Source organism: Sinohyriopsis cumingii, chromosome 4 (genome assembly GCF_028554795.1).
Source record: "Sinohyriopsis cumingii isolate HCF-2022 chromosome 4, ASM2855479v2, whole genome shotgun sequence".
Taxonomy (NCBI): Eukaryota; Metazoa; Mollusca; class Bivalvia; order Unionida; family Unionidae; genus Sinohyriopsis; species Sinohyriopsis cumingii.
The window spans coordinates 83,402,091-83,429,288 of record NC_142964.1 but is presented as its reverse complement, the minus strand read 5'-3'; the positions used below and the strand labels follow the sequence as shown (position 1 = coordinate 83,429,288).

Sequence of the window (27,198 nt, the reverse complement as noted above, 5' to 3'; positions counted from 1 at the left end):
ACCAAAGGGAGAGGGAGTGAGACCCTAGGGCTGTCCACCCTTGACTTTAGGAAAGGAGGAAGGACCTGCAAACTTCTTCCCTAGGCATCTGCATTGTGTTCTTCTATGGTCCACCTGCCATGTTGGAGCAATGAATTGGGGTTGTTGCTTCGATTCGGGCTGCAAGTCTTTCAAGAATTTAGCCAATAGACCCTAAAAGATGTCAGGATGATTCTGTTTCTTAACTGGATTCAAAGAGCCAGAAGAAGATGCAAGAGACCCTGTATTCATTTCACTCAAATGTTAAGCAGCCACAGAGGGAATTAGCCCTCTGAAGATTCCTCCAGGGAAACATCCTTCAGATGGTTTTTACTAAGTTTTAGAAAGATCATGGAAGTGTCCAGAGAAATATTCCTGTGAAGGTGGGGAAGCTCTGCTGACAAGGCCATGGTCAAGAATACATGCCTTGAAGATTATGCCACTGCTTCCATTAATCAATGGAGAAATATTGGTGACATAGAATCCTCCTTCAGTAGGCTGAACAAAGCAACTAAAAAGTAAGGCAGCATGCGAGTCTATGTTTACTAGAGACCTAGCCTTTGTTCTATTGATTCCAGCATTTTCACTGAAAGGTAAGTTGAAGACACCATAGAAATACCCACTTGAACTGCTCCCACATCCAAAGTAGAAAGTTTAGAGGGCTAAGAAGGGGCATGTTCCTTGTAGCTAGATGCAGTTACCAGGGGTTGCAATATGTGTGTGTGTGTGTGTGTGGGAGGGGGCTACGAACAGACCATCCCAATGTTGCCTAGCAAAAAAGCTTGGCCCTTGCGAAATCTCTGACACAGATCTCCTTGATTTTGAATTTTCTCCAAACTGGATGGAACTGGAAGATACCAGAACCTGAGGGATGGGACACAGCTAACTGGGCTAATGGTGGAAAACCCCATTTACCGCTTTATCAAACAACCAAGATTCCTCCTTCTCTGCTTCCTTATCCAAATGGTGAGAAAGGGGAGGGGATCCAAGAGAACTGGCACCACATTGGCCTGCTCTGTGCCAAACTCGTTGGCTTTAATGAAGACAGTCAAAGAAACCATCATCCTGTCATCCTGCACTCTCTCTGTTGGCGGGGGGGGAGGGGGTCTTCTTGGAGGGGGGAGAACTTGAACTGGTAACTCCTCCTGAGGATTTAATGAACCATTTATAGCAAAGGTAGACTCTCTGCCCACATAGTTTTGGGGAAGCAGATCTATCCCCCCCCCCTTTTTAGATCCAATCTCATAAGATGATGTTGGTCCACAACCTGTAGTTGTGATCCCACTATTATGTAGCCTAGGTCCATGAATTCCATGACTGCTTAAAAGGGGCCAATCACTTCCTTGCAGTGGGAAAATAGGGAAGAGGGGGTGCAGATTGACAAACCCAATCTGGCTTCTTTAAGCTGAGTCCTATCCCCAATGGTATCGAATGGGAGTGGGGAGAGAGAGATAACTTGGCTTAATCTCTATCTCCAAACCATAGGGTCTCCAAAGACCCATGACTGTTGCAAAGTCATCAGGAAAGGACCTGACTGGTGACTTTCCAGATCTGCTAGAATTCAGTCAGGGGGACCAATCACATCAGTGATGGTCCAATGGGGCTGATAGGGTACCACTCCCACCTTGAGGGAGGGATAGGATTTGAATCACAATCAGCCCTTACCAAGCTGTGTGTCAGTAGAGGATGATGTAATCCCACTGCAAGATGAGTGGGGGTGGCACTTTCTCTCTGCCTTACTGGTAAAGAGGTGTTGCTACTCCCTTTGGTAGGGTGTGACTCCTCCTCTGCCCTTTGAAATGGGGAAAGTGCTGCTCCTCTTGGGAGGGTGAAACTTACTCTCCACATATGGGAAGGACACACTAATTCTAGGCATTTCCAGGGAGATCTTGGAGAAAGAAAACCTGGACAACTATGAAGAAGAAAAGGACACCTTCTGCCTTGCTTGACATCAAGATGGACAGCTATGTCCTCTTACAGAGTTGCTTAATCAGGAAGTTGGGTGTGTGACCTGGGGGATTCTCTAGGATCCACACTTACCTTATTTAGACATTGTTCTTGAGTGGAAGATGCAGAAAAAAGATCTGATATCCAAAAACCTTCTTATCTTGTATACACCAGATAAAATGTGGACTGAGTCTATGATAATACAATTTATTCAGTGAAATAACACATTACATGGGTGTTTCACTAAGATTAAATTTTAAAAGGGGATCAACACTAAGCATCAGGATAGAAAACATAAAACAAGCAAACCCAGCTTAAAAATATGGACTATTCATTTAGCCCAAAAATCCCAAGTGGGTTGTGATTGCTAATAATAAGGAAAAATATTTTAAGAAAGTTATCTGATAAATAAACTGAAAAAGAACCCGTGTTTGATGACCAAGGAGAACTGATGATATGAAATCCTGGTGTGTTTATCATGTATAAAACAGGCACAATTCACGATACCAGCGTGGTGAATTAACAATGGCAGTTGAGTCTGGTCAGGGATTTTTCTACATTTACATACTACGATAGCAACAGGTATGGTATTACTGATGTTAAAGTAAAAAGACTTTTTTGTATCTCTTGGAATTTTCAGTCCTTGAAATAAAATAAGTCTCCTTATTTAGATAGATTTAAATTTGCTAGATCAGTGTTGGATCACTAAAAAAAAAAAAGAAATTCAGAATCCGTAATGATCACTGTTTCCAGTCTGAAGGAAAAATGTAAATAACACAATTGGTAAACTATAATGCGCTAGTTACCTCCTTTTCGTTTAATCAAAATGTCTGCCAAATACATGCAGGGAGTAACTATAAAGAATGTCATCAACAAATAAACAATGGATTCAGAAAGTAGAACAGGTATGACCATACCAAATTCAAACAAAAATTGTAATCTTACCAAGCCTTGTGTGGGACTCAGAAAAAGAACATTCATGAAATGCAACAAAAGGCTTACCTGCTTCTCTTGCACCACCAAAAACTTGCAGGAAAAATTAAAAATGTTATAACTATTTGCAAAGGCAGTGTCTGAATACCAAAAGAAGACATAACCATATAGCCATAAAACATGCACTGACACTGTATAATCATTTATCAGACTTTCATGCTTACAAGTGTCACTGGTATTGCAAATACAGCTGCAGTAAGGGTTATTCCAGGAAAAAGCATGAGTGGGGGAAAGAGGGTCAGGAATGACCATCTTTTGCACAGGTACCACTACCAAAACATTAATTTTGAGGCAACACCACAAAAAATAAAATTTTGATTACATCTACCATCACATAAATTACATTAACTCAAAAAGATCAGTTTATATATCAAAACAAGTGACAACTATTTGAACAAGCTCATAAATGGATATTAAAGGTGTGTCAATGTTACTTTTTACTATGTAGTTATAAATTCACATCTTTATCACTCAAACAACTGTAGCATTAAATGGGTTTACATATTGCTGATGAGCTGTTTAACCACAATCACAAGAAAATCAATCTGTTCTGCACTTAATGTCCCGAATAATGCCAACAGACACTGCTTTCATTAAGAACCTACTGCTGAAATTTATTCATTCACAGTATCATTTTTGTATTGGGTTTTAAAGTCAATTTGCACATACAAGTCTGAAGGCAGTGATGCAAAAATTTGTGACAATGTGCTGGTGGGGTTAAAGCCCACATGCCAGGAGTGTGGCATACAATATAATCCATTTAACACTTCTGCCACACAAACACTAGCAAGCTTTTGATATTGAATAATGTGTCCCAAAGACAGATGGATTCTACTTTCAAGTACTGCTAGTACACTGTACTAGGAACCACCTTAAATTTAACATGTCACTGGTTATACCTAAATGCTATCTGATGATTGTTGATAAGCCAGGCATTAGAAAATGCATGCCTATTACAAAATGATTTGATATTGCAATTTTGTTCTATTGTTTTCAAGTATTTGTGCTCATGTTTCATTAATAACTTTAATGTTAAAGTTTCTTTACTAAATTGTTTTCTTTTGACATTTTTTTTAAACTTTTGTTTTTACTAATACCTGTTATTGTTTCAAAATGTTTGGCTCAAGTTAAAAATGTTCCAATGAGAAGTCTTTGGCAGACCATATGGACTTTTAATTTTTCATAGGATGACACACCAAATGGATGATACATTTCTTTACCTGCCTGTGAATTTTTTTAGAATGTGCGGAAAATAAAACCAAGGCTTTAAAGCAACACATACAGTTCAAATTTAAAAGTTTGAAAAGTTTCTTTCTAAACTGGGCATATTCTGTATAACCATGCCATGCCAATGGGTATGTCGTAGCCAATTTCCCCACACCAACAAACTAAAACTATATTTATTACTCTTATTTCAAACAATTAAGAAAGGAATACAACACAGGATGATTTTGGTCAAATTCTGTTCATTGGCTCATGAATGATATTGTTCCGAGTCTATTTTACTTTTAGTAATAATATGATGGAAATAGTAGATGGTCGATCAGGTCCTTTGAACAAATCTGAATGAACTTCATGCCAGGATAGTAAATGCAAAGTATGATCAAAACTAGTAAAGCAAATCTTAGAAAATGTCAAAAACAACACATGACAGATGCTGGAATAAACCATAAAATAAGCTATTATGGGACATCTTTCATATCTATTAAGAGTATCAATAATGTTTAAGTAATATTTTAATTAATCAGTATCTATTATAAGAATTATACACGATTCAGGTCAATTAAGAACATTTAGAGCAAGCTGAATAATATTGTAAATTATTATATACTTCTACAGGGATGGTCCTGGCTTTTAAAAAGCTGTCGCCAAAAAAATCGCCAACCTCAATATTTTGTCGCCAATTTTCAAAAAGTGTCGCCAAAAAAAGTAGTGTACATTTTTCCAAGTGTTAATTTAGTCTATTAATGTAACAGGCAATGAAAATTACAAAAGATGGATTAGTTAATACTCTAATTACAACAAGCATTAACAAAATGTTACAAAGTGTTACATGAAGATCCGTCGCGATTTTAGGGCTGCCCACTTGTTGAATGCAGTTTCAAAGGCTAATTTTTCATATCTGTACATGCTGATTCTCATTAAATTCTCGAGAGATGAGATGCAGAGCTTATTTCTGATGTCAGTTTTTATGAGGTTCATCTTACTGAATCCACGTTCACAGTCCTCAGTGCTGGCAGGTGACACCAGTAGTCTCTCAGCAGCCCCCCCCCCCCTTTATGGCTAGCTTCACAAAGCTTGTAGGGAATTGCTTCCTAAATCCCAAGAATGATCACTGAATGCTGTATAAATTTTCTCGACAAGAAAAAAGGATCTCCATTCCCACGAATGAAACTTACACGAGTCAACACCTGGCAATATTGGACCGTATATATAAGCGTAAATTCACACCCAATTTAGGGATTCTTTCACTCCTGTATTTTGAGAAATAAATAATTATTATTAATTATGCAAAACTGGTTTTTTTTTTTTTTTTTTTGCTATTTCTTGTTGCGGAGTTTAAGTCTCTGCAGCTGTAACACGGGACTGATCGCAAAAGGAAAAGATCAATGAGTAAAATGCTGCACTGGCGACAGATGTAATTGTGATTTGAGATTTTTTCCATTTGCTTTGTATTTATACACAGTAGTCGGTACTTCAAAGGTTATCAGTTTTCTATGAAGGTTCAGCAAAACTATTGTATTGGTATATGTATAAAAAAACAAAAAAAAGCAGAAGGATTAGCCATGCAATTAATTGTATCTGTTCTATTCGCGTCTTCAGAAGTCGGTCAGTTGTAGGTATAGTGCGGTAGCATGATTGTATCGCAGCATACAGTACTCAGCCCAGATGTCAGCATAAGCAGATTATGATGTAACAATGCACTGTAAAGATAGGGTTGTCAATAAGAACAAAGGATCGTTTGTGTAACAGATTGATTCCAATGCATTGCTTAGTCAAGTTTGTGGCTTCCTTTTGTTCTGGCTTTAAATTTATTCAGTCCAAATCCATGATTGTATGTACAAATTAAATAACCAAAAAGTATGTCGCCAAAAAAATCGCCAGGTGGGATATTTTTGTTGCCAATAAGGAAAAAAAATCGCAATTTGCGACATTGGCGAAGCCCAGGACGATCCCTGAGTCGGTACTTCAAAGGTTATCAGTTTTCTATGAAGGTTCAGCAAAACTATTGTATTGGTATATGTATAAAAAACACCAGAAGGATTAGCCATACAATTAATTGTATCTGTTCTATTCGCGTCTTCAGAAGTCGGTCAGTTGTAGGTATAGTGCGGTAGCATGACTGACTGTATCGCAGCATACAGTACTCAGCCCAGATGTCAGCATAAGCAGATTATGATGTAACAATGCATTGTAAAGATGGGGTTGTCAATAAGAACAAAGGATCGTTTGTGTAACAGATTGATTCCAATGCATTGCTTAGTCAAGTTTGTGGCTTCCTTTCGTTCTGCCTTTTAATTTATCCAGTCCAAATCCATGATTGTATGTACAAATTAAATAACCAAAAAGTATGTCGCCAAAAAAATCGCCAGATGGGATATTTTTGTCGCCAATAAGGAAAAAAAATCGTAATTTGCGACATTGGCGAAGCCCAGGACAATCCCTGCTTCTAAGAGTTTGATGTAAGTGACAACCAAGTTATACTACTGATAGGGAACATGAGATGGCTGTTTGTGATTTTAATGTCTTTTTTTTGTGCCTAAGAACATAATCTAATTTATTAAGAGAACATGAAAAACAGTTACTGACACATTGAGAAGTGACCATACATTGTTTGCAACATAACTCGATATCTATGTCATGAGATTACCAAAGGTGGGAATGATCTATCACAAAAGAGCTTTCCAAGAGGACTTTTTACAAAAGACTGAGACATTATTTTTAAACACCTTTGTACACTTAAATTCATAGGTTAGGAAGAAATTATAACCCCTCCTTCCCCCTGCAAAACTTAATTCTGGAGACCCTTCCCAATAAAATATAATTGTTTGATGTGAATTTTGGGTCCCTACTGGGCTTGCTGATTCACAGCCCTGCCCAAACTTACTTAGGTTGCTTGGGCATTTGACACACCACTGTTTTCCATTAAATCATTTAATTAGCGCTTGGCTAACCTGTCAAGCATATAGCTTCCACCCAATAAGGATTGAGGGTGGTTGTAGACAATTAAATGAAGCAAAAAAAAAAAAAAAAAAAAAAAAAAAAAAAGCCTAAACCACATTTTAATTACTTACCATTTCACTGTGAAGTAGATGTCCTACCTACCCACCCACCCACCAGCAAATGGTTTTGGTTTCACAGAAATAGCTGAATGAATTATTCCTCATTTGCTGGTGTAGAATTAATTTTCACACGTTTGTTATTCAGGTTCATGGACATGCTGCAATTTTGTGCTTTTTAGGCATTATAAAAACACCCATAAAAGGACTGAATCAGCGCATTCAAGTTTTTTTTCTTACCATGTCTCAACAGCGTAGCTTTAAGTATACAATTTTTATTTATGGGATCAAATAAAATACTGAACACAATACCACAACCACAATTACTTTAATTAAAATATGTGTACAAGTAGGAAAATTAGATTTTGACTTCCCACTCCCACCCCCTATCACAGCTGCATTCCTACCCACTCCCAACTCCCTTGGACTTTTTTCTGGAATAGCCGTAGGTTAACAAAGAAAAATGCAAGGGACATAAATGTTACATATTAGCGAAATATTTGCATAGAGTTAAATGTTTTCTCATAAATAAATTGGACAACTTGTATATTTTTCCAGACTTGTACCACGGATAGATCTGACTATTACTTGGGAAAAAGAAAAAAAAAGTTGAATTAACAAAAAATAAATATAAGTTGTAATGGAAAGTAAATTATTATATTCTGCACACAAAATGCATGACGTGTAATCTTGAAAAACATTACACCTAATAATGGCAGAATCATATATGACATAATGTGATGCATACCATCCCTGACAACCTCTGCAGCTTTGCCAATGGCTTCATCAATTTTCTTCTCATTACGCAGAACAAAGGGCAGGATTAGACGATTGTAGATCAGGGTAGATCCATTCCATGAGGTTGAGGACATGCACCAAACCAGAAACAGGCACTGTAATTAAACATAATCGGCTTTCTGATACTAGGCAAAAACTTGATTATTACTGAGCTGGTCTTTGAAATGAGTTATGGTAACTTCTAAATGTTAAATATTACCGAACCCTTGCCTTCGCTGGCATCATGATGATGCTATGACATGAAAATGCCACACTGTGGCATTAGCTCTTACCAAAATCATATAGCAATGTCACTGAATAATGCAAGTGCTTAATGCTATGTAAACAGACTCTTAATACTGTATGCTATATGCTGCAATTATTCAATTCATAATTCACAGATTTCATTAACATGAAATCTCATGCAAGAATATATCTATATAGTTGAAGCAACTTAGACACAGTACTCTTCACAGTAATGATAATTATGTGAGACACATCCCAGAGAAAACTACTGAAGTTGGAAGGTCACATAAAACTTCATTGTTGACTCTAACAACAAAGTTTTAGCCAGCATAAAATTTTGGCATGCACTGGTAAATTCCTTTAAACTGCATGTGTCCTAAAGTTTTGTTTTGAAAAGATGTGTACGATACAAACACCTATGATGCTGTGGTGGCTACGTTAGACTTCCAGGTGGTACCATTTTCATTTAGGACCAACTAGAATCAAAGGAAGTCTTCCAGTGAAAACTCCCTGCTAATATTACTCTTCATTCAGGAAGAGTATTGATAAGATTTTAAAGATGGCTGCCATGGTGGCCATACTGGATGCCACATTGGCATCATTTTCATTTAGGAATAGACAGAGATAATAAGTCTTTTTTGTGAAAATCCCATTGTTGATATAAGTATATTTTCAGAAGAAGGAATAGCTATAATAAAGTATTTAAGATGGCTGCTGTGTGCATCATACTGGGTGTTGGAGCAGAATCATTTTTATTTAGTAAGAAGAAGTGCCATGACAGGTCTCCTGGTGAAAACCAAATGGCAATAGGACTTTCTGTTCTTGTAATAACAAGATTTTCATTTTTATTTAGCACCAACTAGACATCATCAGAAGTCATGCTGATATGACTACACCTTCAGTATGAGTAGTGAAAATGAAGATTTTCAGGCCACTATGGCAACCATATTGTATGTTCAAGCAGAACCATTTACATTTAGGACCAACTAGACTTCATCACAAATCTCCAGGTTCAAAGACCTCATGTTGATATGACTTTCTGAGAGTAGCTATAAGAAGCCATGATGAACATCAGATCAGTCCGCCCAAGTTTTATTTAGACCAACTAGACATCACTAGAAGTCTTAGAGTGAAAACACAGTGTTACTAAGACAATCTACCCAGGATGAATAATAATAGGAATTGTCATGATTATTGCTGTAGTGTCTATATTGGATGTCTAAGCATTTCATTTAGGACCAACCAGACCTTGGAATGAATGAACGTAATTTTGGATTGCAATCATCCAAACAGTTTAAGAGAAGTGTCAATAACATACTTGTGCAAAATGGATGGAGTGATTTTTAGTGACACAGGAGACAACAGACGATATAATAAACTCTTCTGGTCTATTACTAGTAGATCTAAAAATATGTTTCATCTCTCAACGACACTGACCTTGACTTTATGATTCCAAAATCAATAGTCTATTTTTTCCAAAGAGTAAGTCATCCACAAACCTGATGAATAACATTTGTTTATGTGTTTATGTACATCAAATTTTTATAATTCACTACATGCTTATTATTTACTAATGTACATATATGTATTAATCCATTTTATCCTGAATATGCCTATGGTCATAATACATCATTCTATCCTGAATATGCCTACAGTCATAGTATTCCACTGTATCCTGAATATGCCTACTGTCATAATCTATGTATATGTCTTGTCTCTATAGAAACGTGTTATACATCATAAATAGTTGTGAATTTTGAGACCAGAAAAGGAAATGGTTAAAGCACACCTGCAGAGTAAGGTTTTCCTAAAATGTGGTTTGGAAAAGTCCTTGCTTGCTTGAAAATCTATTGTTAAAAATAATGAAGAACAACAAATCAGATGTAAACTTGGATGCTGACAATGAGGGTAACATACATGCCAACCACTGGAGAGGAAAAAGTGTAATCCAATTGGACAAAAAGAGTAATCCGAGCAGAAGAGTAATCCACATTATAACATAATAAAATTCAATAAGCATATGTACCAAATGATTTATTTACCTCTACTGGTCTTTTGACATCAATTACTGCTTCATATTTTTATATACAGTGGATCCCGGTTAACTGGGACACATTGGTACCAGAAAAATTTGGCCAAATTAAGTGGCTGCCCCAATTATGCTAAGTAAGTAAGCATACAAACGTAAACAATGTATAAAACAAAACACAAACTATCGTTTACTGAGCAACAAAAAGACTGTAATACATGTAATGTAAATTAATTCTGGAAACAAATGGTATAGGTCAGAGAAAAATATTTAAGCTAAAACAATTTCAATTTAATGTTCTTAACAGTTAATGATGTTTGACGAATTTATCGAGTATCCCCTGCCGTATTCCCTTAATTGACTGTAGCTGAACGTAATCAGCGCATGTATCTAGTGCAGATATTGGGCTGCCTTCATACATGAAGTAGTGTCATAATTCAGCAATCATTTTCATCCCCACAATCTTCATATTCATTGCAACATTGAAGATTGTTATCAATGCTTGCAAATTCATCATAATTTGTGATGTGTTGTACTTCCAAAATGATGTAATTTTCACTATCTATCACATCCAAGCCTGAATGCTTAAAACCACAGTGAGAAAAGCAGACCTGAATGGTCTTGATGCTTATTTCTCGCCAACTATCGGCGGCAAACTGTATTGCTTGTTGACTGAAACAGCGATGGACATGGTAATGGCTACCATGCCACTGCAGTAATGACTGTCATGCAACACACAAGCATGCCATCTAGCAATTGCTGTCCCAATTAAGCAGCATGTCGTCCCAAATAAGCAAAGCAAATTCTGCTTATTTTTTTATCTGTTTTTGTTCTTTAAGATTTGTCTCAAATAAGTGGCTGCCCCAATTAACCCAATTTGAGCTTTAAAAAGCAACTGTCTCTCATATTGCATTTCAAAACACTTTGTACCAGCTGTGATTATAAATGTTTTGCACACCAGAAGAGAACCAAGTTTTGGGTTACAGATCCTGGATCTGAATTCAGTTTTATTTTTGTTAACAATACTGAACAATCTCTCACAGTCAGCATTAGAATGGTAAAGAACCAATATTCCTTTCATAACCTGACAAAGGAGAGGAAATATATATCTTCCAGTTATTGGATCTTTTAGCTGGGAAATAAGGTGCCATTGCAAATCAACTCTGTCCGCATGAAGTATATTGTCAGGTAGAATGCCAACTTGATATGTCAGGGGTTCTCCTTCTAATTTATCAGCAGCCTTTCCTGCAGCAAGGTGCATCATATGACATGGACAACCTGATATGTACGCTGATGGAGACATTTTTCAAAATATAGAATGCAACTCCTTTATGAATTCCAGTCATCACTGATGCATTACCAGCTGAAAACCCCATACATTTCTGCCAACTTATGTTTCTTCAAAGCATTATCAAGCAAATAAAAAAAGTTTTATCCAGTGGAATCTACTGTTAATTCTGGCACTGAACGAAGAGCACTGTGACTGCCCTTTTTGTTGTCAAAGTCTCTTACACAGACTGGGTACAACTTTTTGTCATTATGATCACTGCTCCTGTCTGCTGCAATACTACATGGCCCAATTTTCATGGCTTCTGCAATTCTAAGTGAAGTATCTTCTGCTAAACACCTAACAATATGACATGATTTTGTTCTTGCACATGCATATTTTCTGCAATTTTGGAATCAGGAAACATCCATTTGAACAAAGGACTAACATAGTCTTCTACTGCTAGGGGTAGTCCATGTTCTATTAAGAACTCGGTAAATAACGACTCTGCATTTATTAGCTCTGCTTTAAAAAGAAGTTACAAGTTACCTTAGCATTGGAGTTAGTAAAACGAGCTAATTCAAGGTTTCTTTGTTTTACCATCATGACCAATATTAAAATCCTTTCCACACAGCCTGCAGTAGGTGTGAAGCTGCCCTAGAATGGAACACTGTATTGTGTAATTCATGTATTCATCTTTGAATTGGTTTTTCGTCTTTTTCAAATCCATCTGTGAAATCATTTGAACATTTCTGCTCTAACACACGCATCTACTAGAATAAATCTGACTTGACTTTTAGCGCCAAATATCTACTGACTGGTTCTGTATCAAATATGAATTAGAACAAAGAATCTTCAAGCAAAGATTAAAAATTAGAAAACCAGTCTGTTCTCTCCTAACTAAACCATACAGCTTCTATAAATAGAAACCGAGGTCAAAAGTTTGAAAGTAGAAACCAGCATGTTTCTTGGAAATAGGGCAGCTGCTATAAATAGAACAAAATACCATTAGGAAAGTGCATGCAAGGATATGGTCTGAAAGATTAATGGGATGTTAATAAAAAATAAAAGAAATTATTAATTTTTTTTGAAGGGGACATAATGAAAACGCGTAATCTGAATACGGTTATGCATAAGGCGTAATTTAGTGAAAAAAAAAGGGTAATGATTACGCCAAAAGCGTAATGGTTGGCATATATGGGGTAGTGACACCGAGATGGACGAGTTCAATGACAATGATAAATTAAATAATGGGTTAGAATTGCATGAACTGACAGAAGAGATGATGCATGGCTTCAAGTACAGTTCGTCAGTGATTCAGAGAAGGAAAATGACACTGCAGCCTTCCAAGATGAATGGGTCAGGGGCAATTTTTCACCTCGACTGCATCCATTATTTAAATCGATGGGGCAACTGTTCAACACCCAGAAGAAGCTGATGCACAACATTATTTTCAGTTACTTTGGAATGATGCAATTTCGAAAAAACATGTACATAAAACCAACTGTTCCAATGAGTGACTACCTGTCATTTACAACCACAATTATAATGCATGGATTAACTTAATTATATATACACACTGTCGTGAGAAATTACCTGCTGAAATGTGACCAGCCACCAAAATGTCTTGGCATAATATGCATTTTGACACTGCTATGAACCATCAATTTACCCTTTGTAACTATGACCACTTATGTTGTTTAAAAAAAACACACTGGCTACTGATTCTGAAATTATACAAGTCATGCATATAGGGTCAAATTTTGTGGATTGCAAACCAGACCAAAGTACAGATTGTTCTGCACTACGATTGACTGTATCGCAAGAACAGAGACAAATAGCACTGACCTTTACGCAATCCTTGGAAACAATGACCACTTGAAAAGTAAAGCCTGTTCTGAATAAAAAAATTTTTTTATAAAAATTTGAAGAAAACAAGTTTGGCTACCAGTTTGAAAATTAGGCTGGTCAAGTATATAGTGACATTTGTTATATACTATAAACCAGGCTAAAGTACATGTCACGAATTGCCATTGTAGTGCAAATGGCATGGTAGTGGTTGCATACATTGCTTGTCTTTGGAGATAATCTGTTTTGGCAGTTTGATTGAGGTCTTTGTCTATTAACTCATTAACCCCATGCACAGCGTAAACGCGTAGCCTACTTCCGAGCTTTGTAGCATCAAAGACAAGTAATATACACTGAAGTGTGTGTTATTATAGAAAGGTGGACAGATGTAGCTCTACAATGATACCAAATAATCTGGACATTTTAGTTGCACTATATAACACAGAGGGAAAAACCTAAATATTTTTGGACTCTGATTTTGTGTCTGGATTTTAGACTTTTTGGCCGCAGATCTAAGGCAGACCCGCCTAAGCTGCGCACATTAAGGTGAACCTTTGCAAAAAGTAGGATAAGTTGGGCACTTGGAATCAACTGTGGTCTTGATATGAAAATGATGGGTCCATTCAGAAAAAAAATCCCACTTTTACCTTTCTGCTCATGCGCGAGCGAAATAGCCAATGTAAAACCATGTTTCTAACACCACTAGGCATTAGGTTAACTGGAAATCTCCTGGAAGTCGATGTATTCAGAAATATCCCCCAAAATGAGTTTCCTACTCGCATTTCAGGCCAAAATGACAAAAACCTCCAAGGGTTAATGAGTTAATGGATGCATTTTGATGACGTTACCAAACTTGAATAATCCTTGCGTATTTAATCAATTGTGTATCGACATTGCTCAGAAATTACAAATTTAGCCAATCCCTGACAATTTGCACAAAAAATTCAAAGCCTTGTTAACTCATTAACCCCTGGTGCCATGTTTACATGTCAGGTGGTAGTAGCCTACTTCCGAGCTCTGTAGCACCAAGGTCATCTAAGATATGCTAAAGTGGATAGTATTATAGAAAGGTAGACAGATGTAGCTCTACAATGATACCAAATAATCTGGACATTTTAGTTGCACTACAAAATACAGAGGAAAAAAAACTATTTTTTGGACCCGTTTTTTTTTCAGAATTCGATTTTGTGTCTGAATTTTAGACTTTTTGGCCTCAGATGTAAGGCAGACCAGTAAAGACTCACCAAGGTCTCCTGAATTTGCTGACAAGTGGTATACTTGTGAACCAGTCAAACCAAATCCAATTCTTCTCATTCATGCCAGACATCTGCAAGAATGCAGGAGTACAGCGCTATACTGGTCACTCCATGCAACAGCAATTCAAGCTAAGAGTGATGCTGGGTTTGCAACCAGAAATATTTTGTTTATAACAGACCACAAACGTGAGGAGTCTCTAAAATCTTACACTCAAAGACCTAGCACTGAACAAAAACAACTCATTAGTTCAGTTTTGGAAAATATGGTAAATGGTGGTTGAGCTCTGTCTGTATCAAACCCCAAGACCAACCCCCCTTTCACTTCAGATCAAGGTTAGCAACCACTGATAAAATCTTCAATCTGAAGTTCAAACACTCTAATTGCACAGTCCTTCCAGCACTCCAAACTATGCAACCAAGCAAAACATATGGCCAGTTTTGACAGCAACTCTACATTTAACAACTGCACATTTAATTTCACATTAGATAACTGAAAGGGTCTTGTTAAGTATTGAAGCTGATGAAAAAGATATAAAATGTTATTCCTGTATACAACTTATTTGTTACCTTTTATTTTAGTAGGGGATAGCATCATCTTGTTCATATTTCTATGTTGTTCATTGATAAAATCCATATTGATTTAAGGTTTGATTGCAAATTTAATCTAGCACACTTGTTCATTCTGTATCAGCTGTTATTATGTAAGGTCATGGTCATCCGACATAGCAGATGGGACTGACTAAAATTGAACAAGAATGTTGTAAATAAACCAAATATGTTGAAACCACTGGTAGCCATTGCCTAATATGTAAAGTGTGAAGTTTCTGAATAAATGTAACTGTGACAGTAGTCAATATGTTCTTGTGATTCTGTACAGTCATATAAAATCCAAATGCCACACCGTTAAAGCCTGTTTTGGTTAAGATCTGGTGCCATTTTCTTTAAACATATTGATAGGTCCTCTAGTTAACTATCTTATCAATATAATGAATATGTGAGACAAAGTTTCAAATTGAAGAAAGCCATATGTTTTCTTGGAAATGTGTCATATTCCAGTTGCTATTCTTATGCAGCAGTCATCTTTTTAAGAATATTCGCAGTGGAATTAAAAAGATGATACTAGAAGTGACAAACACAACGTTTTATTGCTTTATATTTATTTTAGTTTTTAATGTATCAAAAAAATATAATACATATATAGTTAAGTGTAAGATGTAATCAGGTGAAAAAAAGCATAATGATTATGCCAAATGATTAATGGATTGCATGTACGTAGCGTGGAGACCTAGTGTTGGGTCGCAACACATGGGTTAACAGTCACTGCTCTCATGGAATTGTCAATTGCAACAATGATCTACCTTTAAAAGCCAGTAGAATGGGATCCAGTACAGGAAGATGTCTGTGAAAATCTCCAGAAGAGAGAAGGCAGCAAAGACCACCCAGTAAATAAGCCACTGTGTGTCATCGTCTTTACGAGATGTCTCAACTGCTTTTACCCTGTGAGAAATATAGTGAACAATGAACAATTTACATATTCAGTCATGTATTTGTTTCTCAAACATCGGCATGGTCAGGTTATTGTGGGGATAATTTAAAATTGGATCACATCTCATGAAAAATACAAAATGCGATAGGTATTGATATATGAACAGACTTAGCATTATTTATATAAACAAGAAAACCATTCATGCCTGGAAGCTCTGTCAAATTTGGTCATGTTCTTTTGAGAAGTAAGTTAAAGGTCTTTCTATAATCTGTAACTGTGAATCTATTTGACTATAGATTAGCATCGTCAGTATAAAATTTAAAGCACTAAAATTTACCCAGTGACTTTATTTGTTTTGTAAATGAAACTGCAAATTGCATTTGTTGATGGATGCACCATGAACGATGCACAACAGATACAGGCTGCACTACAAGCTCACTGGGCATATGGCCAGATGATTTAAAATCAACAATGTTTCAAACAAATTAAGTGCCATGAAAATAAGCTGATCTTACATGTATCTTTTAAGGACTTACGAGCTATATGCTGGATACAGGAAACCAATGAAGTTACACAAAAATTGGGCTCCATATCCAATCATCAGATACACAATTAGGAAGGCACAAAAACCTGAAATGAAATACATTTTATTTAAGTACATGATACTGAGCATTAAAACACAACGAATTACCATTAAAAGCTGTCTGAAACAGCAAAGCACACCTGTACTAGAACTAGGGTTGCAAAAAGAGTCACAATTTTCTTACTTTAATTATATTTATCAGGCCATAAAATATGATTATATAACGTATACAAGACTAGATTTACATTTCCAATATATCTGCAAAAATATATACACAGTTTATGTTTTAAAATAATTAAAAAGCAAGACAAAAGCAAAAGACAATTGCTACAACTGAGTTTAAACATATTTAAAAATTGCTACATCTAAACACTACATTTTCAATGCATTTTTCTGATTTAGGATAGGTAGCCCACCAGCCAATAGGAGACTCATCCTTGAAAAGTGCAGGCTTGAACATGTAAGGTTTGAATTTTGGCTTGGGCTCTCAGGTTTACCACTGTTGACAAACAGGCTGGAAGATGATGACTGCAGTATTTAATAGTGCAGTCTATTTACTAACTTGTAAGGTTCCTACCAAAGTAACTGCTAGTGAGAGTGAACAGGAGAGAAGGCCTCCTTGACATGTGTCTTGAATTTGTTGATCATACTGAGCTGTTCTAAAGCTGCTAGATCCCTTTATCAAGAGCAAGTGCAATTGCCTTCATTCGTTCAAGATACTATTCAGCATTCCTTTTATACCAAAGTTCTTCACCTTGCCACTACTTACAGTATTAATAGAACCCATATACTCCTCACACACTTTGAGAAGAATCAACTTATTCTCCAGTTATGATGGGGGGGGGGACAGCAAGAGTACTCCAATGTACATCTTGTGAAAGAACAAGACACTTTCCACCACAGCAGGAAGGTGTCAAATACAGAAACAGGATTTAACCAAGAGGTTCACGTAATATGCAGAGTACCCATAAAAGTGGATGTTCCTGTCTCCTCTTCAGGACTCTTCTTATTTTCACCACACTAGTGGCATTTTCAGCCACGAAACTTGCTACCATACTACAGTTGTATGTAACCTGAGTGTTCATCTGCAAAATGGCTGTAGTTTCCAAAGTCTGTCAGGTAATTCTGACCATCTGACGTACTCAATGAAATACACACAACTGGCTTATTATGTACATTGCTCCAGCTGTCATGAGCCATCGATAGTCGGGGCAGAATGGTGTAAAGTGTTCACTGCTATGGATCACTGCCATCTCACCTCTCTCTGTGTGGGTTCAAGTCTTGGATTCAGCCTATATGGGTATGTGAGAAAGCTTGTCAGTAGCTTCTTATGGGTCAGTGGTTCTTTCCAGGGTTTTCCCGGGTTCTTCCTCCACCTATAATACTGGCTGCCATGTGTAGCCTATCCTGTGCTGAAAAGTGGCGTTAAACCCCCACTACAACAACTATCGATAGTCTGGTTTATCAACTTATCCCTGCATTCAAGGAGCATTAAAGTTTTACACTTCAGCCAAAAGTTTACTACCAATATCAGTTTGATTTGGAGGATGGTCTACAAGGCATAGCATAACATGTTTGACAAACACCCCATGTTCCAAAGCTGAGAAGTCAGTGTTAATGGCACTATTAGATATAATGATGCTTTCATGCTGGCTAATGTCACTTGCTCCTATTTAGCTCCCCATACACATTAACTGGTATTAAAATTTTACCTTCACTGTTCCAACAAACCTTTCAATGGTTCTTTCACACATAAAGACATACTTTTCAAGACTAAAAGTGACCATTTATAACTAGGAAAGTCATATTATATACAGGGAGCATCCTGGGCTTTGCCAATGTTGTAAATTGCGATTTTTTTTCCTTACTGGCAACAAAATATACCATCTGAAATTTTTTGGGCGACAACCTTTTTTGGCTGTTTAATTTGTTCACACAGTCATGACTTTGGAGTGGAGACATTCAAAGGGACAATGAAAGGAAGCCACAAACTTGGATACATAATGCACTGGAATCAGTTACATAAACAAATCCTTTATTCGCATTGACAAATCTATCTTTACAGTATAGTTACATCATAATCTGCTTATGTTGACATCTGGCCTGAGTACTGTATAATGTGATACACTGTCATGCTATCAGACTATACCTACAATCAACCAACCTCTGAAGACGCGAACAGAAACAGCTACAATTAACTGAACGATGGCTAATCCGTCTGTTTTTTTTAATATAAATGTACCAATAAAATAGATCTGCTTAAACTTCAGAGAAAACTGATTATTTTTGAAGTACTGATTGCTGTGTATAAATACAAATCGCAATCAGAATTATATACTGTCAGCAGTGCAACTTCATCATAGGTAAACAAAAGTTTACCATTGCGTGTTCATCGTCTCATCCTAAGAGTAAGTTAACAAATTTAACAGCATTTGGATTTAGTGCAAATTCATCAGACAACACAGCCCCTGAACCTGATGTCATACTTGACAGTCCAACATCATCTACATGTAGTGATGGTAGTAATGCTTCAAGATAAAAAATTCCTGAACATTTCTCAACATTTGGAAACCTGGGCCTGCGAGGATGCGATATGATACAAATTTAAAGCAGATGTTCTGTGATAAATGTATCCACGCACAATTCATTTATAACTGGATGTAATAGTTTGTAAAAGGCGTGTGCCACCAAACATGAATACAGGCGGGGTAACTTTGCTCGCTAATCTTTTACTTTTGCCATCTATCCCATGTTACGACTCCAGGGACTTAAACTACGCAACAAGAAATAGCAAACAAACAAGTTTTGCATAACTGAAAATAATTAATTTCTCAAAATACAGGAGTGAAAGAATTAAATTAACTTACAGCATGGTGAATGAATTTCTATTTCCTAAAAGTCCTTTTAATTCCAAGAAATCCAAATATATTCCAATGAAAAATGACCCATCTGTATTGAAGATTCAAATGCACAGAAAGATTTCCAGAGAATTCAAAAAACAGTCATTGAATAAATTTAGTTAGTACTGTACTCCAGCGTGTCAAGCAAAAAATAAATCTTTTTAAAAAGCAAGTTGGGCGAATGAATCCGAAAACACAGATTGGGACCTACCATCAGCAATTTTTTTGCGGCATATTTAAGCATCACTTTCACCAATTTTTAGGGTCCAATACACGTGAAATTCTTGCAGTTTCTCCTTGTGGATTGCGTCATTCCCCCCTCCCAACATGCCCCCTTTTTATATTCTGGTCAGCTGTGCCCAAACTGGTGACGAGTTTACGTGGCAGGAGGTAGTAACCTGCTTCCAAGCTCTGTAGCATCAAGGTCATGCATAATACACTAAAGTGGGTGGCATTATAGAAAGGCAGACAGATGTAGCTCTACAATGATACCAGATAATCTGGAAGTTTAAGTTGCTCTACAAAATACAGAGGGAAAAACTTCATTTTTTGGAACTGATTTTTTTCTACCCAAAATTCGCCTGTGGTCAGAATCAGATTTTGTGTCTGGATTTTAGACTTTTTGGTCTCAGATCTTATGCAGACTGGTATGAACTATAGACAGATGAACCTTTGCAAAAATTAGGATAAGATGGGCATTTGGAATAAAGAGTAGGCTCGATACGAAAATAATGGGTCTGTTAAGCAAAAAAGTAAAATTAAAAAAACTCCAACTTTTACACCTCTGCTCGTGCACGAGCCAATGAAAAACGATGTTTCTAATACAACTAGGCATTAGGTTACTGGAAAACCACCTGGATGTTGATGTCTTAGGATGTATTCAGAAATAGCTTTCAAAATGTGTTTCCTACTCGAATTTCAGGCGAAAACGACAAAAACCTCCAGGGGTTAATGTCTTAAAAGCCAGGATCATCCCTGTACATACTCGAATTACAGGCGAAAACGACAAAAACCTCCAGGGGTTAATGTGTTAAAAACTAGGATCATCCCTGTACATAACCCATTTCCCTCATGTTTTAGAGAGCATAAGCAGTACTTTATAATTAAGGAAAAAGATGCTTTGATAGTTGTAAATTGCAATACCGAACTGTATACAAATACCAAATGCACTTTCAAAAATTCCTGATATGACCGAAAAGTTGTACATAGGCTTGCAATCCTATGACTCAAGTTTTATACACATCTGTAGGCCTTTCACAGGAACTGGGAGAATGATGTACAATACATGAGATCACCATCTACCAAACCAGCTTTCATTTATCAAAGATATACTTACAGAAAAGTAAAATTATTAAAATTCAGGTTAATCTTGGGGTACAGATGCACCAATATATGATGCTACAGTTTATTCTATTCCAAACATCCACCAAGACAGTTCAGACAAAAATGCTGAAGTACATATATATGGTAACTATTGTTTTCTTAAGTAATACTGACAGGTTTTTTCTCTTTCAAAGGAATAAACCAGGTCATGCAACCAAGGTTACCTTTTCATAAATGGATTGTATTATGACTCTATGGTCTTAAACTAAGTAACAGAAAGGAGTGAAAACCAAACAAAACATTTTTTTAAATTTCAACAATTCAACAATAATTTATTTCAGTAGAATACAAAGTGAAAATTTAAAAAGAACTTACAGTATTGTTAAGTAAATCCCAAATAGCTGAAAAAGTTCTATCACCAGTCCTAATAAATAAGGTTCTAATTAAATTCTAGTGGTGTTTGAGATGATATCCAGCGCTGAAGGCTTCAATGTGCCTGTAGTCTTAAATGTAATAATGTACCAGTGACCTTAAGTGTGATGATGTGCTAACAGTCTTCAATTAATAACAATATAATCCAAGATGTCCTTGTAGGAATTCACTAAAATTCCAAGTTAATGTTTCCACCCAAATCAGCCTCGCTCACAATGTGTGTTTCCTATTACACAAATTTTTAAATGAGGGTAGGTAGGCAAGTTTTTTTTAAAAATATTTAAAAAAACACTATATATATTATTATGATTAGTATATATAATGATTTGATAAGCCCTTCATGTACTGAGCTAAACCAGCTCAATTAGATGCAAAATCAATTTTCTAGAACTTTTTTGTAATAGTCATTTTTAATTTTAAAAAAAATCATATTATAATGATTAGTGTACACACACACACACACACACACACACACACATATATATATATATATATATATATATATATATATATATATATATATATATATATATATATATATGCGTGTGTGTGATGTACTAAGTGCTTCAAGTACTGGGCAAAATCAGCTCAATTAGAAGCACAAATCAATTTCAGAATTTTATTATGCTTTTTTTTCTTCAAATTTAACCTCAGGGGTAGGGGGAGTGCTAGGGTCAGCACCAAAAGAAAGGGACAGTCAGCCAACTTGAAACACAAATTATAGTGTTAAAAAATACTGAACACAACAATACAAATGGTTTTACAGCAAGAATGTGTAATTTCTCAAATAAGCAAGATTACATAAAACACAAGAGGAGCCAGGATGCAGGACAAAAGTTCATTTCTAACAAAATCTGTTACTAAAATTATAATAAGACAGGGATCATCCTGGGCTTCGCCAATGTCGCAAATTACGATTTTTTTTCCTTATTGGCGACAAAAATATCCCATCTGGCGATTTTTTTGGCGACATACTTTTTGGTTATTTAATTTGTACATACAATCATGGATTTGGACTGGATAAATTAAAAGGCAGAACGAAAGGAAGCCACAAACTTGACTAAGCAATGCATTGGAATCAATCTGTTACACAAACGATCCTTTGTTCTTATTGACAACCCCATCTTTACAGTGCATTGTTACATCATAATCTGCTTATGCTGACATCTGGGCTGAGTACTGTATGCTGCGATACAGTCAATCATGCTACCGCACTATACCTACAACTGACCGACTTCTGAAGATGCGAATAGAACAGATACAGTTAATTGTATGGCTAATCCTGTTTTTTTTTATACATATACCAATACAATAGTTTTGCTGAACCTTCATAGAAAACTGATAACCTTTGAAGTATCGACTACTGTGTATAAATACAAAGCAAATGGAAAAAATCTCAATCACAATTAAATCTGTCGTCAGTGCAGCGTTTTACTCATTGATCTTTTCCTTTTGCCATCAGTCCCGTGTTACAGCTGCAGAGACTTAAACTCCGCAACAAGAAATAGCAAAAAAAAAACAGTTTTGCATAATTAATAATAATTATTTATTTCTCAAAATACAGGAGTGAAAGAATCCCTAAATTCGGTGTGAATTTATGCTTATATATACGGTCCAATATTGCCAGGTGTTGACTCGTGTAAGTTTCATTCGTGGGAATGGAGATCCTATTTTTCTTGTCGAGAAAATTTATACAGCATTCAGTGATCATTCTTGGGATTTAGGAAGCAATTCGCTACAAGCTTTGTGAAGCTAGCCATAAAAGGGGTGGGGGGGGGCTGCTGAGAGACTACTGGTGTCACCTGTCAGCACTGAGGACTGTGAACGTGGATTCAGTAAGATGAACCTCATAAAAACTGACATCAGAAATAAGCTCTGCATCTCATCTCTCGAGAATTTAATGAGAATCAGCATGTACAGATGTGAAAAATTAGACTTTGAAACTGCATTCAACAAGTGGGCAGCCCTAAAATCGCGATGGATCTTCATGTAACACTCTGTAACATTTTGTTAATGCTTGTTGTAATTAAAGTATTAACTAATCCATCTTTTGTAATTTTCATTGCCTGTTACATTAATAGACTAAATTAACACTTGGAAAAATGTACACTACTTTTTTTGGCGACACTTTTTGAAAATTGGCGACAAAATATTGAGGTTGGCGATTTTTTTTCCCACAGCTTTTTAAAAGCCAGGACCATCCCTGATAAGGAATGTGCTAAACATCAGGTAGGCTAGGTATATTTATGGGGAAATTCCAATATCCTATACCCAGACCCAAATAAATATGTTAACCTCTATTGATAATGATCTGAATATTTAACCCACATTCCTAAGTAATTAACTATGTATCATCTGTGTACAAAACAAAACAACATCAGTGTCTCTAGTCTAGAACACAGTGAACTTGATTTTGGACAAGGTCAAGTTCAAAATGCAATTAAACATCATATATAATGATGGAGAAAAAAAAGCTAACAAACAATATAAATTAAAATACATAACAATAGGCTCTTTAATCCAAAGCGTTGAACCGTAAACAAGCCCAGGTGGGATTCTTCCACCCCAAACTGTTAGTGTCTTCTTAAATTTAACAAATCCCAATATCTTTGTTGCTATAATGGGACAGATTCATAAAGTCTTCTATCTTTCACATTCCTGCACACCAATTTTCCTGTCTCCATGAAGAAAGAGAACAGAACTTAAGGTTGATGAAAAAAATATCCATGTAAATATATTACTTCAGCTGAAAACAATTTCATCAACAGTAAAACTTTCAATTTATTAATGCATCTCCTTCAAAATGGACATCCTTGCAAGAAAATCATGTTTTACTATTGAAGATAAAGATCCTGAACATATCTGATCTGTGTATTGGTAGGATTTGTTCAAGTTTAAAAGGTCTTCAAGCTAGGGTGCTTCATGTTGGGCTTGGTCAAATTCTACTCAGCAACTTTAAGTCATTTAAAGGTTTTTCTACTTTTACTAAAGGTGATCATATTAAACGGTAGATTTCTATCAATTGTACAATTGTGTTTTTTGTCAAGTGTGGTCAAATGTGTCTACTCTGTGGTTCTGAAGAAGTTGTTGTTTAAAGTTTTTATATTATTTTGTAACAGCAATTTTGTAAGAGATGAAGCTAATCATTTATCACAAAGAATTATCAAACTATAAATGAGGTTGCTGAAACATAATAATCCCAAGTCTGGTTGCTTCATGCAATACGAATAACAACTCAAGTTTTATTTGGGACAATTATTAAACATTAACTTTTAACTGCTGCATCATAAATGTGACTGATGAAATAAGAAATTCCAGATCTGACATCTCGGTGTAATATAAATGTCATCTTTCCCATATCAGAATATAAAATCAATATCCTTTTGGGTAGAGGCTACCAGGACTAAAAGTTGCTAGCAAAATGATTTACCAAGTATCAATCTAGTGAACTGAATGTTAGATCCCATACTGTCCCACCTCATGTATACTGTCAGTTTTATTGACTATATTCATATGCAATAATATTGGGCTTTCTAAATTTCTCTCCTGTAAAGTACTCTCTGTTCAACACAAGTCTTGACTTAACTTCCACAAGTGTAGTGGGCCCTGCCAGTTTTACTCATAAGAATGTACCAAGTAGGTTTGGTCAATCTGCAACAATTGTTTGCCGATTCTGACTTCTGGACAAGTGCAAGACATGCAGTCCTGTTTACATTCGGATAATCTTGGATTTCACCACTGACCGAAAGGTGAGATCCAAACAACCTCTAATCTAAACCTCTTTCGGTAAATGGCAAAATCCAAGACTATCCGAATGCAAATGGCACTGCATGGCTTGTACTTGTCTGGAAGTCAAAATCATTAAACAACTGTTGCATTTTCTCCAATGTCACAAATTGAACAAAGTGTCTCTAGCTGTTTTGAAAATTGAACTATTCTTGATTACAACTGGTTTAAGCTGGAAAAAAGCAGCCTCAATTAGGATAAACTAACAGGGTTGGAACTACCGAGGGGTGTGGACTCGTGTCTTCCCTTATGTTATATTGTTACAGGTTAAGGCTTAGACCCCCCACCCATCCGTTGTTTCATTGATGGATACTCCTAGTTTTCTTTATAACAAACCACTGTGCTGTCAAGTATTTGAGATATTCATGAAAATCTGATTTCTTGTTTCGATGTTAGTCGACCATGCAACACGCTGCACAACGTTATTCAGGTACAAAACACAAAACACAAATATCAGGGGAGACTACTTCCATTGTAGGTCAAGTTTGCCATATGGCACTTAGTCCTAAACAGGTTTTGCAAACACTGCAACTGGCGATATTCTGAACGAAGTTTTTAAGAAAGAACTTAAGTTTTCTCAAAAGCAAGCTAAGATTTTCTTTGAACGAAATAAATGCAGCATTTCATCATTGTCAATGATGATCGCGTTATGACGTGTTAAGCCGCACTGTGCAGGATGCAAGATGGGTGTAAATGCACACTCAAGCATACAAAATTTGGAAAAAATATAAACAAACTTCATTTCGAACACAAAGTGATACATAATATTCTTCAATAAAGCTATAGGTGCTATTACAACACAATAATCGCCTAAAAATTCTGGATTTCGGCAATACAATCTATTGCGCAAGAAATGTCGGTATCTTTCCGGGTGCGAGTCAAACAAAACACGTACCCATTGCAATATACAGCCGACCCACTCCAGTTTTCTGTTCTACTTTGGCTAGTAGATCTGTTACAAAATTCTTTTCTTGGAGAGCTTCGTTCAGATTGGCTTTCCATGTTTGTACGTTGTGTTTTATTCCGCTGGACATTTTATAGACATAAATCTCCCTTCTGCGTCCGTTAAAAAGCGAATACTTGGACAACCTCTGATCTTGTCCTTTAAAATCATTTTTATTGCATAGATCCAAAATCAACGCTAGGCTGGCTCACGACACAAATACTATAATATTAAGATAGTCTGGTACCCTATCTCTCTCTTTAACAGAACTTTGATTATGTAATGTAGGCATGAATAGTAGAAACGGTCAGAGTACCAGACTAATATTAAGTGTCTCAAAAATAGATCAATAATAGAATAAAATAGACAGTCATACATATAATTATATTGTTATAAAGGATATGCAATATATGATTTTTTTTTAAATTGTACAATTTTATATAGTGCATTGGCATTATGGTCATTAGGATACAAAGTATCTAACTTACGAATCCAATAAGTTTCTTTTATGAGCCTATTCATGTCACCAGGCACAATATCTATTGGTATGAAAGAAAAATCGAGTAGAGAGTGATTATTGGTGTTAAAGTGTGTTGAAATACTAGAGGAAAACTGATGATCTCTATAATTTTTTTTTATATAAAAGCGATGATTATTCGTTCCATTAGAAACTTGTTGAAGTGTTTGTCCAACATATTGCATGCAATTTTTTTTATACAGGTTATCAAATAAATCACGTCAGTTGATATGCAGTTAGTGTTAACACGTAGAGAAAATACCACTTTTGTATTAGCGCTACTGAAAGAAGTACTTTCTCTTACGTTTGCACATTGAGAGCACCGGTGTCTGTTACATTTAGATGACGAAAATTATCCCTTTTTAATTTTCTGTCTGTTTAGTTCTAATTAGAAAATCTTGCAAATTCGTAGGTCTTCTATAAGCGAGAATTGGTTTATTTTTGTAAAGTAATTTTACGCTGGCTGAAAACTCATTTCCTTTGTATTTTTGTCAAACCTTAATTTCATTTTTGACTGAGTAGAGTGGATATTAATTCTTGCGACATCACATACCTTTTTGGCAGCTT

At 36.0% G+C, this 27,198-nt stretch overlaps 1 protein-coding gene across 3 annotated transcripts in view; it reads right to left on the bottom strand.

Moving 5' to 3' along the window:
* The window catches only part of LOC149801561 (receptor expression-enhancing protein 5-like), a 46,184-nt gene extending 19,905 nt beyond the window's left edge, over positions 1-26,279 (bottom strand). Inside the window, exons 1-5 of one of the 3 annotated variants that reach the window (XM_089955782.1) lie at positions 26,067-26,278; positions 16,684-16,777; positions 16,020-16,158; positions 7,987-8,131; positions 2,968-2,991 (exon numbers count right to left, since the gene is read on the bottom strand). In XM_089955782.1, the coding sequence (XP_089811908.1) occupies positions 2,968-2,991; positions 7,987-8,131; positions 16,020-16,158; positions 16,684-16,777; positions 26,067-26,205 (541 nt within the window). In that variant the 5' untranslated portion in view covers positions 26,206-26,278. Of the gene's footprint in view, positions 1-2,967; positions 2,992-7,986; positions 8,132-16,019; positions 16,159-16,683; positions 16,778-26,066 lie in introns of all 3 variants that reach the window. The other 2 variants (XM_089955784.1, XM_089955783.1) reach the window with 2 other exon arrangements.
* Positions 26,280-27,198: the final 919 nt, after the last annotated feature.